The 14,146-nt window shown below is 42.3% G+C and overlaps 1 protein-coding gene across 4 annotated transcripts in view; it reads left to right on the top strand.

Moving 5' to 3' along the window:
- STOX2 (storkhead box 2) overlaps nt 1-14,146 on the top strand; it is a 240,140-nt gene that overhangs the window by 140,401 nt on the left and 85,593 nt on the right. For 2 of the 4 annotated variants that reach the window (XM_019534670.1, XM_019534671.1), the window contains exon 1: nt 99-180. The exons of 1 other annotated variant lie outside the window; for it this stretch is intronic. Coding sequence is in view for 1 of the 3 variants with exons in the window: in XM_019534669.1 (XP_019390214.1) it covers nt 15-180 (166 nt within the window). In the remaining 2 variants the exon portion in view is untranslated. Of the gene's footprint in view, nt 1-6; nt 181-14,146 lie in introns of those variants that run through there. One more of the 4 variants, XM_019534669.1, reaches the window with a different exon arrangement.

The raw sequence follows: 14,146 nt of genomic DNA on the forward strand, positions 1-14,146 counted from the left end.
GCCCGCGCCGCACCATGAAGAAGACCCGGAGTACGACCTTGCGGCGAGCCTGGCCTAGCTCCGACTTCTCGGACCGGGCCTCGGACCGCATGAGGTCCCGCAGCGAGAAGGACTACCGCCTGCACAAACACTTCCCGCCCGCCTTCCTCTCGCAGGCGGCCCGCGGCTACATGACATCAGGTTGGTGGCCGGGGCCGGCCGCACGGCTCGGGGCAGGGGGGAGCCCGGGCTGCGATGGATAATGGGGCGGGGGGCAGCCTACATCCACCATTTTGTACCTCAGCCAGAAGCCCAGCAGGGCCCTCTCAATATGGTGTTGAAAATCCAAGTCCAGGGAAGAGAAAGGCCAAGGAAGGGATGGCCAGCTCTGCCTCGGCGCGGGTCGGGGTGGGGGTCCTCGCACAGCAGCCGTTTGCGTCCTGGGCTTTATGTGCCAGACATGCGGTGTCAATCCAGGCATCTCAACCATGCCATGGGCAGGTCTCCCTGGCATCACCTGTAATTCTGCAATGCTCCTGCTGCCCCTGTTCAGCTTTCTGGAGCCTGTTTGCAGAAAGGAATCTAAAACGTGGCTCCTTGCGGCATACGTGGAGAGCAGATGTATGTCTGGAGGGACGCACGTGTGCCCATTTGGCTGGTCATGGCTTAGGCAGTGCTGGCATGGGAAGAATGGACGCTGCGCCAGTGTGTGTGCGCCAGGCAGGGGAGCCGAGCGCAGCCCCGATGGGAAAACAGCATCACAAAAGGCAAAAATCAGGAAAGGGTTAGTCGCCAAATCCCTTTCTCTGTAAATAAGAAAGCCTCTGTGTTTCTAAATGGAACTATGTTCCTCTCGAAATGCATTTCAGCCAAAATGCATCTTAACTGCCTTGTAATTCAGACATTTGATACACACAGGGCAGAATACTTGAGCAAATGCTGTTGTTTGGGGGAGTGATAGGGTGTGTGGGGGGGGGAGATCCTGGAAACCTTTTGTTGTTGTACTACTTGGTTATTGTGACAATCAGTTACAACATTTTATTATTATGATGTCCAGTACCATTTTATCAAGAAGGCACGTTTCCCCTCTAAACCGCAATTTAGGTTGAGTAGGCAGATTCCTTTAAAAGGGAAAAAGAGAGAGCGAGAGAGAAAATGAAGGTATTTATTATGCATAGCTGAGAACGTTTCCAGTCCCGTCCCCCCCCCCCCCATCTGTACTGGAAGGTTGAGCCAAAGCTTGTGGCTGTCAGTTACGTTCTTACTTTACTATCCCTGTCCCGATGAACATGTTTATTTAGCCAGGTTTGGTTTCTGGTGTTTTAAAAATGTCTCCTGACCATTTCTGTCTAAATCTGAAGGAAACAATGTGCATCTTATCAACAAATCTGCCTATATAAGGACACCGTGTTATTTTCCCAATAGTTGCTTCAATCTGTTCTTTAGTGGGAAGCCATGTATTTAGGAGAAATGACAAGTATAATTTATGTGTAAGCAGCTGAAGAAAACTAGAATGGTTGGTATTTCTCTTCTTGTCAGTGTAGCAGATTTAGAAAAGTATCTACAAAGCCAAATCTGGTCCAGCCCGAATTTGCAGTATCGAAACTGTTGGTCTTTATGGTTTTTCTATTATTTTAGTGTGTGAGAGAGATACCATGTCAGTTTTGACTGTCAGTACTTTCAAGCGTTCCTTTTAAAGTAGAAACCCACATGGAAACAGAAGATGCTCTAAGGAGCATTTATTTCAATCTGTGGCATTTTATTTTATTTTAGCATGTTGGAGCAACTTGGAAATGCTCTGGATTTATAAAAGCATTTTTGACGGGGTCTGACTGATCCAACTCTGAGTCATTTTCAGTATCAACTGTGTGACTGCCTGCATTTTAGATGAGGAATCTGTGCAGTTGAGAATGGGAGGGTTACATCTATTATACGTATGTAATAACATTTCCTTTTTGGTATTATTTTATACCTATGAATATAGAAAAGACTGATTTCTAATGTGACATAACAATGGGGGGGATAAAATCAGATGTCATGTCGTGTCTGAGTATCCTACTGAAGTTATTTTGGGCATGAGAAAATGGAAATGAAAGATATTTTTAAAAATGGAAGGTGTCAGCTTTTAGCTGGAAATGTAATTGTGGCCTTTTTGTGTGGATAGCTTGCATATACATATTTTAAAATGATCCCTGTCCATTGCCTTTCCAAATATTAGTTTTGGGAGGAATGGGTACTGTGTCTAAACACTTTTGGCTATTTAAAGGAAACTCTCTTCCTCACAGGAAATCTATAGGAAGTCTTCTTGCATAAAAGTTACAGTGACTGTGAATACAAGTACATTCTTTGTCACCCAAAATCTTGTACAGAGAAAGTGCTTGGAAACACATGGGCTTTTCAGCCTACTGCGTTCTGTTTGTCCAGCCATTTAACCTAATCACCATTAGTATTGTTGTGATTCTTTTAATTAAAATGATGCATTGTTTGTGGGAGAGGAACGAAAGCTTGTTGTTCTATCTTGATTGCTTTCATTCAGGAAAATTAGGTAGGCAAACAAGCAAACGGGGCTAAAATCCTCTAAAAATGAATGATTTGGGGAAAATCTGATATGTATGTCTCACAGCAGCACAAAAATGCTGATGGGTGATATGATGATAAATACTGTGCTATCAGTGAAACTTTGGGAAAATATAGCTTCTTGATTGTGGCCAATTTATTATTAAAACAGAATTGCAGACTCCTACTGGAGTGGTGAGGTGCACCCTTTTTAACCAGATTTTTATTATGCATGAGTAAAAATGTGTTTGATTTACACAGGCAGCATTATTGCCCAATATCAGCATTTTCAAAACCCTTGCCTAATAACATTTCAAAAACTGCCTAATGACATTATTGTGCATATGGATGCAATTTACATGCAACTTGCAGAAACACTGACAATGGAGATCAAACTAAGAATCTAGAAAGTTGCACATTTTACTGTTGATTCATTTTTTGTTGCACACAATCATATCTGCTTTATCCCAGAGTTTCTTCAGGCCTCCTAGCAACCGTTAGGTTCAAAGGCCATGGAAGAGTTCATTGTTCATGCTGAATATTAATTTCCCAGCGGAGGACTGACTAGGGAAAACAGCTTTTTCACTGCTGAAAAAAGAAAACTCTAACAATAAAGGCATCTGACCTTGGATGAAAAGAAATTTTGATGAAATGGGTGAAATAAATGTATGCATTACAAAAATGAGAGAAATTAAACATTTTTGATGATTTGTTATTAACTGAAGGAAAAATAAAGAAATCTTAAAAACAGGCAGGGAGACTGAAACTTACATGAATACAAGAAGGGGAGCTCTGGAAAACCACAAAATAATACACGTGTCTTATCAGATGTCAAAAGCATATATTTTTTAAAGAAAAAGTTGAGGGTTTTTTGGTGGTTTTTTTTTTAAAGTTAGGACAGAAGATCCATGTGCAGTGGCCTACATAGCTGTTAAATAAGCTACTAGAATCAAATTTGGATGGTTTTTACTTTGTTAGGAGGGAAGAACATTCCAACTCTTATTGTGCAGTTTTAATTAAAGCTTTGGGATTCTAGATAATTTACTGGTTGGTGAAAAATATCCCCTCTTACCCCAAAGAAACAGTCTCATGGGCACAGCATAAGAGTGTGTCTGAAGGACTTTCTGCAAAATATTAAAAACTAATTGCTGAAGCTGCTCATTTTAAAGTTACATTTTGAGAAGTTTACAGATTAGTTCTGATCTCAGAAGTTACCAGTAAGGACATAGTAGATTAAATTAAGTTGTGGTATAACCTGTGTTACTCAAGTTTAACTTACTGCCTTTTACAAAACCATTTAACAGAATACAGAAATCTGTAATGCTGGTTATAAAACCCAAGCAGTTTCACTTGTGTGGACTGCCTTCTGGAGGAAAAAAAATACTGCTTTCTTGTTTGAGGTATTAAATTTTGACACAAAGCATTGTATTAGCTTTTCAGCATCATTTAACAGAGAGAGCCTAGAGTCATTTGCGTGAACTGGAGAAAATTCCCCCTTAATTCGTCTCCAGAGTTAATAATAAAAAAAGAGATGCTCTAAAAGGTTTGATGGTCAAAAGGATGCACAGCATAATGAAACTGGGGGACTGAAGGGGGGATATTCAAAGCCTTGGGGCTCATTCAGTTTGTTATCTGAAGGAACATATTCTGGCTTGAAGTAGCTGTATTATAATTAATATGAGTGTTATAATCAATATTGCATTGCCTTTTTTTCTCTCAGCTTAACATTACTTTCAGCCCAGCTGCTTAATAATTGCAGTTTATTCACCTCTGGATTTAAGGTGATCATGACTGAGCCCATTAATAACCCTGTAAGACCTTGCAGATGGTAATATTTTGGTAACTAGGCCACCTGTGCTTCTGAGCTCTTTTTTGGGTTTCTCTTGCTCGCAATCAGCAAGCTGCTGGGCCTCCAAGTGAGGCTTTCCTTTTTCCATGCCACTCTGCTAAATGACTAGACCTGATCTGGATGGGACCCAGATGTGGCTCGGATTACAGTATATACTCCAGTCACCCTCTAGGAATTCAGCTCCAGACTTCAGCTCCCATTGTGTTCTGGCCTCTGTCTGACAGCAAAGTCACCAGGTCTAGCTCCTTCAGTTTATTAGAGTTTTCATTCCTCTCTTAGCATATCTCCATTAACCAATTTTCTTGAACTGCTCATAGCCCTTTTTTCCCTAATATCTCCTCCAATAGAACACAAGATAGATTCCCATTTCTTCTACCCCCCACTCTACAATACTTGTATTAATTGCTGTTGGCATTTACTGGAAATTAAGCACGGTCACCCTCGTAGTGCTTCCTCCCCCAGTATGTTACTGCTGCAATAGTGGCTCCGCTTCTGTTTCCTGGGGTATGCGAGGGGAGCCTCTCTGGTCTCGGGGCTTATGCTCTCAGCTATGTCAGGGTGGAAGCCTGTGATTCTTTCACTCTTAGATCCCTGCTACATTTTATGTATATTATGCAATTGACTGGTTAATCGCACAATAAATTTAGACCGACCACATGTGCAAAGTGATTATTGCATGATAAAAAGGACTGTCCAGCTATAAAAAGAGCTAATCAGCTATCAAGTTAATGCTTGAAAATGTGTTATATCTTTGTAGCTGTTTTTTTTTATCCAGCTTTAATTTGAATTTGTAGCAGGACCCTTAGATGGGTATGTGAAAATAGCACTCTGCGGATCAACTGTTTGCCCAGCATGCCCAACTGCCTGGCCTGCTGGGCCAGATATCTGTGATTGGTTCTTCTTTGTGGGATCTGTGATCCATGGTGACTCCAGACACCCAAAACAGCACCTCTTATAACAAAAAAAAGTTTAATCTTTGTTTAACCCTAAACACAACATGTAATGTTAGGAAAAAGGCTTTTTTTTACAATACTGATGTCTGTTTTACCTAACCCACTCTAGGATTTTTATTTCACATGCCTAATTTCTGGGGATGTGAGTTTATCAGTTGCCTTTGACTTCTTATGTCCCTGTCCTTGATGGTCTTTGTCAAAGTCTAGCCAAATTTAATTATTCTTTCTCAGATCTTACACTTGGGCTTCGGTTTGAGCTACTGTTGGGGGTTGGGACCAAAGCATCAAAATGCTTTGTGTCTCAGTGGTATGCTGGTAAATGTGTATCTAGATCCACCTGTGTGTTCCTGTGTGCATTTTCCAGTAATTCTCCAGCTGAATTAATTTGAGTAACACAACAGCTATGACAACAACCTGGTCAAGATGAAGTAAGATATCCTTCCAGCACCCCTGCAAACAGACAAACATATGGAGTAAGACGTATCGATGAGTCGTTACAGACAGCTCCTAATCTTTTACTAGCAAAAGCATTTCTCTGCATCTGTTGTGAAGATTTGATAAACCTGGTGGGGGGGGTGGGCGGGATATTTTACCATTCTAGAACTGAATGTAAGTCAGATCTTTGTGAAGTGTGTTTTCTTGCTGGAAGAAATGATAGAGACGCTTTGGTTTTGTGGCTCGTCTTGATCCTGCCCAATGCCCTGTTTAATTGCCACTAGCATGGAGAATTCATTTGCGTATACATTTAAGAAGAACAGTGGATCAGAGGAAAGAAGTTCTGTCAGCAAATTCCATGTGCAGCTGTAATGCAGGCATATCCATTTTAAAACAAATTTTTGCTAAGCATATTGTAGGATTTTTCCAAATTTCCATGGATTTCTTTGGAGATTTTTGGAGAGGTTCACACATGCATTGCAGGTTTTCAGACTCTGTAACAGAGAGTTTGAAAAACACCTCTGCCTACAGCATATAGGCAAGTCATCTTCCTGGGATCAAAATCTGGGGCACTGGCCCAGGCAATTTGTTCAAGGAAGCAGTGTTTGGAAAAAAAAATGTTTACATGCAGTTCATATTTGCTGCTTTCTGAATTCTTACCTGACATTCTTTGAATGACAGGAAGAGGCCAAACTGTGGGTAAGTATAGGCCTTCTGTGAGGTAAAAACCTGAAATGAAGGATTCCAGGAAAATAAGTATTCAAGGAGGAAAAATAATACAAGAGTAACTTCTCAATACAGAAACATTAGGGTGATAGTTTCAGCATTCCGTGGTAAAATAATTTAAAACAGTTGAATTAAAACTTGATCACGTTGGGAGAAAGATAAAATTGAATCTGGAAATGGGGGATGCCTGTTGTAAGAAACGGTTAATGCACTGGGTTTAATTTCCTTGAACAAAAAAATCTCAATTACCACTGAAAATTGGGTCTCTAACTTTAGTTGAAGTGCATGGAGTAGTGTTACAGAGAGATCTTAAATGTGGTTTGGGAGACAACGTTATGCAATGGCTTTTGAAATAAACACATTAAAAAGGACAGTTGACAAAGAGGAAAGAAAAGGACTTGATGGACAGAGTGCTGTGCTGCAAAAGTCAGGGGATATGGATTATATCTTCTCTCTGCATCTAGCCATTTCTTTTGCATGGGACAAGTCACTGTACTTACTTGTGCATATTTCTCTTCTCACCCTTTTGTCTCTGTATTTAGCCTGTAGGATCTTTGGTATAAGAACTGTCTCCTAATTATGTGTTTATACATTGCCTACCATAAAGAGGTCCCTATCTCAGCTGGGGCTTCTAGATGATACTGTAATATAAATAATCATGAACAGCTAGCATAGGCCCCTTCCCAGGCACAAAGAAATCCTAGGTTCTGCAAATAGAATCCTGCAGACCAAGTTTTGGATTCTGTGGCACTCATTAGAATTTTCCTTCGCTCTTTTGTGCCAGCTGAAAAGAATCCTACTTGTGCATAATACCAGCAGCAAATGATGCGGAATGACTGTTAAATACTGTTATCACTTTTACCATGTCAACCAATTCCTCACAAACCAAAAATAGCTCTATTTTTCATTGAATTGTAGAAGCTGTGATTCCTGTAACTTGAAAAGAATGGGGAGGGCTTCCTATTCAGCAGGAAACATTACCTGCTGGGAGTAGTTGCAAATTCACAACTTCCTTGAAATTTAAAGATGTGGTTATGATTTTTCAGGAGCATCTAACAAATTGCTCTTGATGGTTTAATAAATGGGTGACAGGATCTGAAAACTGAAAATAAAAGAATGCATTTGTTTTAGCAAATTAACAATTTGTTTGTGGATTTTTGTCTTGGTGTGTTGTACAGTCCTGTGTATCTAAACATGTCTGTGAGCACGGTTCTGAGATCCACTTAGCACCTGTATTTCACATTAAAATCAAGTCCTGCAGGCCATGGTAAGTTCAGGATCTGGCTGTCTCTCTGAGTTGTACAGATCTTTGTGATGCTTTTTCTCTAATGGAGTAGCAAGAAGCAGGACAATGGAAGTCAAAATAAAGTTTGGAGACAAAGAAAGTTTGGGGACTCATGTTTTGTACCCATCTTGCCAGTTACTTTAGTGAATTTTTCGTCACCTACATGAGAGTGTGGAGTTAGGGATGTATAAGGTATTCAAATGCTGTTTCAGTTAAAAGGTAAGTGTCAAACAATGGGTTTTGATATACTGTGAAAGGGAGAGAAAGAACCCACTCTGATGCTCCTGGATACTCACCACAGGGGAGATGACGAGTGGCAGCTGGGGGTGCACGCTGAAGCAGTTGGCTCAGGCGTGCCTTTTCCAAAGCTGCCTAAATCTGCAAGTCAGGAACAAGAGACGGTGGAGTGAGCAAGAGGAGCGAGCTGCTGAAAAAGAGGCTGGGGCAGCAGCTGGGGTGGCATGGGAAAATCGAAGCCTGAGAGCGAATGGATACCGAGGGATGCTGCCAGAGGTGAGTGGTATGCTGAGATGCTGGCACACTTGGCAGAGATTTTGGGAGGAAGACCGGGAAACGCCACAGAGGGTGGCACCGAGAAAGCACTGGCACCCTCAGCCGATGTTCCAGGAGGAGGATTGAGAAACGCTGTGGAATGTGGCACAGGAGAGACCCTGGCACACCCCAGAGCTCTTGGGGGACAGCAGTGAGAAGCACCATGGAGCGCAGTAAGGGAAAGGCGGGTGGCACCGGGGCCAGGAGGAAGGGGCAGCGTGCTGCTGACCCACCACACGAGTGGTGAAACCCAAGGAGGGGTGAGGGCTGGGGATAGCATCAGGGGGGTCAGGACAAGCAGCAACGTAGGGCCATGGGGCTACAACAGCCCAGGGCCCATCAGTGGACACTGAACTCTTCTGTTTGTAGTATTCATAAGTTTTGTTGTTATCCCAAGAGTGAGGCATGTTTAGTTGCAAAGGCCACAGTCCACAAACGAAGGATGGCCTCTGGAGAGCTGATGGCCAGAAGGTCACCAACCCTCAGAATTGGGACAGCATGGATGAGAAGGAATCATCTGTGAGTGAGACCTTCGGAGAGCGGAGTCTACCTTGGCCGTGGATGTGGTAAGGGTGGGCTAAAGGGGAAGTTGGAGCCCCATGAAGAAACCCAGGCACGAGATCCCACAGACCACTTCACAGGAACCATCTCTCCAGAGGAACATCAAAGCCATGGCAGGAGAGCAAGGACAGCAGTCAGATAATGCAGGTGGTGCAAACCAGGGGTTTCACCTGGACATGACTGGGGGGAAAGGCACTGGTCAAGTGGGTGCCTAGGCCCTACAACACCTGCTAGTGACATATACAGCCAAAAATGCTATTTGATACCAATATTTTTCCCCTGCTGTTTTTATGTTCAGAAGGTACCAGTTGATAAAACATTTTCTTTGATGCTGACCATCTTTCTCCCATTCCTTACCAAGTCCAAACCTGACAGTGCACTTGCTGACTTGATTGGCATGTTGTAGGTGAAGCAATTTGAGAATCATTTCTTGCGAGATGGTGACCTCCTTGTTGTGAAAGGGAGAGAAACACTTGGAGTGCTGGATAGCAGCATTTTGAGTAGGTAGAAGTTAAGGGGAAACTTTCAGTGGTCTCTAAACTTTTTTTTGTTTCCATTTTCTTTCCCAGTTGGGTTCGATTATTTGTTGCATCTCCAGTCCCTCCATCCTGTATGGTCTGTTCCCAATATTCTGCACAGGCCACTGGTTCTAGTGTTTTCAAAATCTTGTGGGGGTGTATTGTGCTGCTACAGGGCATCTCAGGATATGTTCCATAGTTTGCTTCTAACACACACATTGGTCAGATGAAGAAAACAAACAGGTCTTTGTAAAACAGTTTGTTCTCTAAAATTTGATGCAGTGAATACTTTAATAGACTCGTTTAAAGTATTGATTATTGCTAGCCTAGATAAATAAAGTTGAATGCAAACGAGCTGAGTCCCTTGCATCACATCTCTGTTGGGAGAATTTAGATTATGTAAACTAATAATGGAAACTCATTTTGTGCCTGTTTATGGGTTTTTCCCATTCCCCCACAGTTTCTTACAATTTTCTGCTAATAACCTGAGACCTAGTTTAAGAAAAATGAACTTCTGACCACGTGATAACACTACAAATTAAATTGTTTATCTTTCCCTCCCATCAAAATAATGTACCAGACTTCATTGTGATACTCTTTTTGCCTGTCAAATTCCCACAGCATTTTATAGTAAAAAAAATCTCCATGTTTGAAGTGCATAATAGATTTTGCTTCCCTCAGAGCTAGCTGGGAATTTGCATTCTTAGATATTACGATGACTTTGTTTTACCACACACAAGACTACGTGAATATTTTGTGAGCTGGGGTGAAACTGAAATGTATTTTACAAGATTTCCTTGCCATCAGTGCTTTAGGTGTAAATGCCACATGACTGGGAGAGTAGCTGTTTATTGGTTTAAACATCGGGTCAGAAATACCTGGACCCCCAGCTGCAAAGCTGACATGTCTATGGTGATTATTGTAAGATAGTGAGCAGGAATACTAGCTGGAGAACATGTAGTAAAGACCTTGGCTGTATTTCAGCCCAAGCTGTACCCTCAGGGCTGGTTTTATTAACCTACAGGTTACTTGTGATCATACCCAGACTTTCAGCCTCTTTGTATGCATTTATATAGCCGGGCTTAATCAGAAACCCCACTTCCCATGGGTGTCAGCCCACTTTCTTGTCTTCCGGGAAATGGTGGAATTGTTGCAGTGGCTTATGTGAAGCTATAGGGCTTGAGATGCATCAGACCAACTGAGACCTTGGGAACAGCAAGAAGTCACATCACTTTCCAAAAGTTACTGAAAGATTTCAGAGTCTTGCTCCAAAAATGGTATTTTCACAGCTTTTTCAGAGAAAAAGCTATGTCGGAATATTGTATTATGGACAAAATGCTTGCTGATCTCAGAAATGGCTAGCCTGCTCTGGGTTGCCTGACATTTTCCAGAAAAATCAGCCTGAGGCAGACGTGTGACAAGGCTTAATGGGTAAAGTTTAGCAAAGTTATAAGTTACAATTGATAACTGAGTTTTAAAGTAGCAAGTGTTCGGCACCCTTAATAATATATAGGAATGTAGTGTAATCTATTTCCTATACAGAATGGAAATATTTTATCTTACTTATGTATGTATTGTAATTATATATCTAGTGTGTATGTATTATGTTGATTTTTAATGGAAAGGATGAAAAATTCTTAGTATATAAATAGGCACTGTGGTAATGTAGTACAGCATAGTAAGTTTTGGCAACTGAAAATAGGGGTTTGTATAGCTATTTATTTTTATTAACAAATCTCATCTTGTAATTGGATTTTTCCATAGGAAGAGCCTTCAGGCCAAAATAGTGTCCCTTGGAATGTGTAAAGCTCTACCCAGGGGAAAGTTTCACCCTGCATCTGTCATTCAAGGATTGAAGTCTTACATTGTGTTCCCATAGAGAAAGCCAACATGAACAGTAAAGCTGGCTGGAAAAAATTGATAGAAAACAGCAGTAAAATGTTTATGAATGTTTGATTGTTCAGTGTTTCAATCGAGTCTCTGACTTTAATTGGAAATTTTCTAAAAGCAGATGTAACCATTTATAAATTAAACATTATTTTTAGTGGCTAATAAATCTCTCTTTTTTGCTTTATTTGGGTCATACCTCGTTTCAATCTCAGGAATTATAACAGTCAAAAAGTACGATCCAGCAACAACAACATGCACAATTAGGGCTTTTGTTAAAAGTATCAATTTTTAAAACCCATTCTTAAATACCCCTTTACATGACATTGATACTACAGTGTTGTGTTAAAGCCATATGCAATAGCTGTTCATCAGGAATCATCTGCTGATTGTCCTGTCTCTTTTCTGCATAGGTTAGTTTATTAAATGATATGCATTGCAAAGCTTGGATGCTTGTTGATGTTGTTAATTCATTTTACGTGAGAATACATGGTAATCTGAAATACTGCCTCTCTTATGAGTAAAATGTGAAAGTATGTGTTGGATGACTTCTAACTAGAAATGTTGCCTCTCCTTGTTGCTGCTGTTCCTTAGATTTTTGATGTTCGTGGACTGTGGCTACCTTCAGGGGAATCATAAAGGCTACAAAGGGGCTGAGTATTGCTGACTCCTGAGTAGTCTTCAATTTGCCTTTGTACAAGGGTCATACAATGGGCAATTAGAGAAACTAAGACAGGGACATTGCAGGTGAAAATTGCCCACACATTGTGATGGGATTAAGTCAAGGGAAAAGTCATGGATAGAATTAGTGCCACAGCGAGAAAACTTGTAGTCTTGCATCCTGGCGCTGATAAATTGTGCCTTTGTGGTTCACTTGTAGCCTTCAGCCTAAATCACTTAGCCAAGAACATTGATGGAATCCTGTCAGGACCATAGCTCCCTTCAGCTACCTGATCAAGTCATATAAACCTTCTTTGTTACAGAGGTGGGTAACATTTGCTTCAGTTTTTGTATCCAAAGCTTAACTATTTCAACCAGAGTTACATACTGCAAGAATGAAGCTATTAAAACTTATGCTGTTTGGTCCAAATAGTTTCTGTTCACTTATACCTTCAAAAATGTAGCCGACACTGGCACCCATGGTGGACAACTTGAGACCCTCTTGGTTAAAATCCATGGGGAACGTGACACGGGATACTGTGGTGGGGGTCTACTACAGACCCCCTACCCAGAGTCAAGACCTTGACCGGGAGTTCACCAGGGAGTTGATTGAGGCCGCACAATCTCGGTGTATGGTTGTCATGGGAGACTTCAACTACCCAAACATCTTGTGGGAGGAGTGCTCGGCCAAATCCGAGTAGTCGTAAACCTTCCTCTTGTGTGGACGACCTTTATCTGACAGAGGAAGTCTACGGGCCGACAAGAGGTAAAGTGCTGCTCAACCTCGTACTGGCAACCAGGGATGACCTAATCAGCAACCTAACAATTGAAGGGAAGCTGGGTGACAGTGATCATGAACGGATCACCTTCACCATTTACTGTAAAGCTGGCAAGTCAGTCAGTAATACAGAAGTCTTTGACTCCAGGAAGGCTGACTTTGACAAGCTAAGGAGGCTTGTCAGAGAGGCCCTAAAAGGCCACAACCCAATGGAGAGGGGAGTTCAGGACGAGTGGTTGCTCCTCAAGGGAGCAATCCTGGATGCACAAGCAAAGTCCATCCCATCTCTGAAGAAAGCCAGCAAAAGGGCACAGCAGCCCCCTTGGCTCTCCAGGGAGCTGGCAGACCTCCTGCATCTTAAAAGTAAGACCTACAAAGGATGGAGGACTGGAACCACCACCAAGGCAGAATACTCTGCTTTAGTCTGGATTTGCAAAGAGCAAATCAGAAAAGCCAAGGCTGTGATAGAACTCCAGCTAGCTACAAATATCAAGGACAATAAAAAGTCTTTTTTTAGATATGTGGGGAGCTGGAGAAAAAGCAAGGGCAACATTGGACCCCCTGCTGAACCAGATGGGACAACTGACAACTGGCACCCAGGAAAAGGCAAACTTGCTAAATGGGTACTTTGTGTCAGTTTTTCACCAGTTCCATGGGACGGCCCTGCCCACTATGGGTCAGGGAGATTCCTTGCCCTCCATTGAAGCTGACCTCGTGAAGGAACACCTCAACAGGCTGGATACCTTCAAGTCAGCCGGCCCTGATTGGGTTACACCCAAGAGTACTCAGGGAGCTGGTGAGCATCATAGCTCAGCCCCTGGCACGGATCTTTGAGAGCTCTTGGCGCTCTGGTGAAGTGCTTATCTTCAGGAAAGGGAGGAAAGTAGATCTGGCAAACTACAGGCCCATCAGCCTGTCCTCTATCCTGGGGAAGGTCTTGAAAAAGATTATCAAGGAGGCCATCATTAACAGACTAGCTGAAGACAATATCCTGAGGGATACCCAGCATGGATTTGTTGCGGGTAGGTCTTGCTTGACCAGTCTCATTTTCTTTTATGACCAGGTGACTTATCACTTGGACAAGGGGGAAGAGATCTATGTTGTATACCTCAACTTTAAAAAAGCCTTCAATCTGGTATCCCACGATCACCTCTTGGCTAAACTGGCTAACTGCGGCCTTGATGTCACCACGATACGCTGGCTTGGGAACTGGCTCCGCGGTAGGACAGGAGCCAATCATCTTGGTACGCTGTGACCAGTGGGGTCCCACAAGGCACTGTCCTAGGGCCTATACTGTTTAACGTCTTCATCAGTGATGTGGACATTGGTGTTTGAAGCGGACTGGCCAAGTTTGTTGATGACACCAAACTCTGGGGTAAAGCATCCACACCTGAGGACAGGAGGGTG

The sequence above is a fragment of the Crocodylus porosus genome, unplaced genomic scaffold, assembly GCF_001723895.1.
Source record: "Crocodylus porosus isolate Cpor-Errol unplaced genomic scaffold, CroPor_comp1, whole genome shotgun sequence".
NCBI classification, from domain to species: Eukaryota; Metazoa; Chordata; order Crocodylia; family Crocodylidae; genus Crocodylus; species Crocodylus porosus.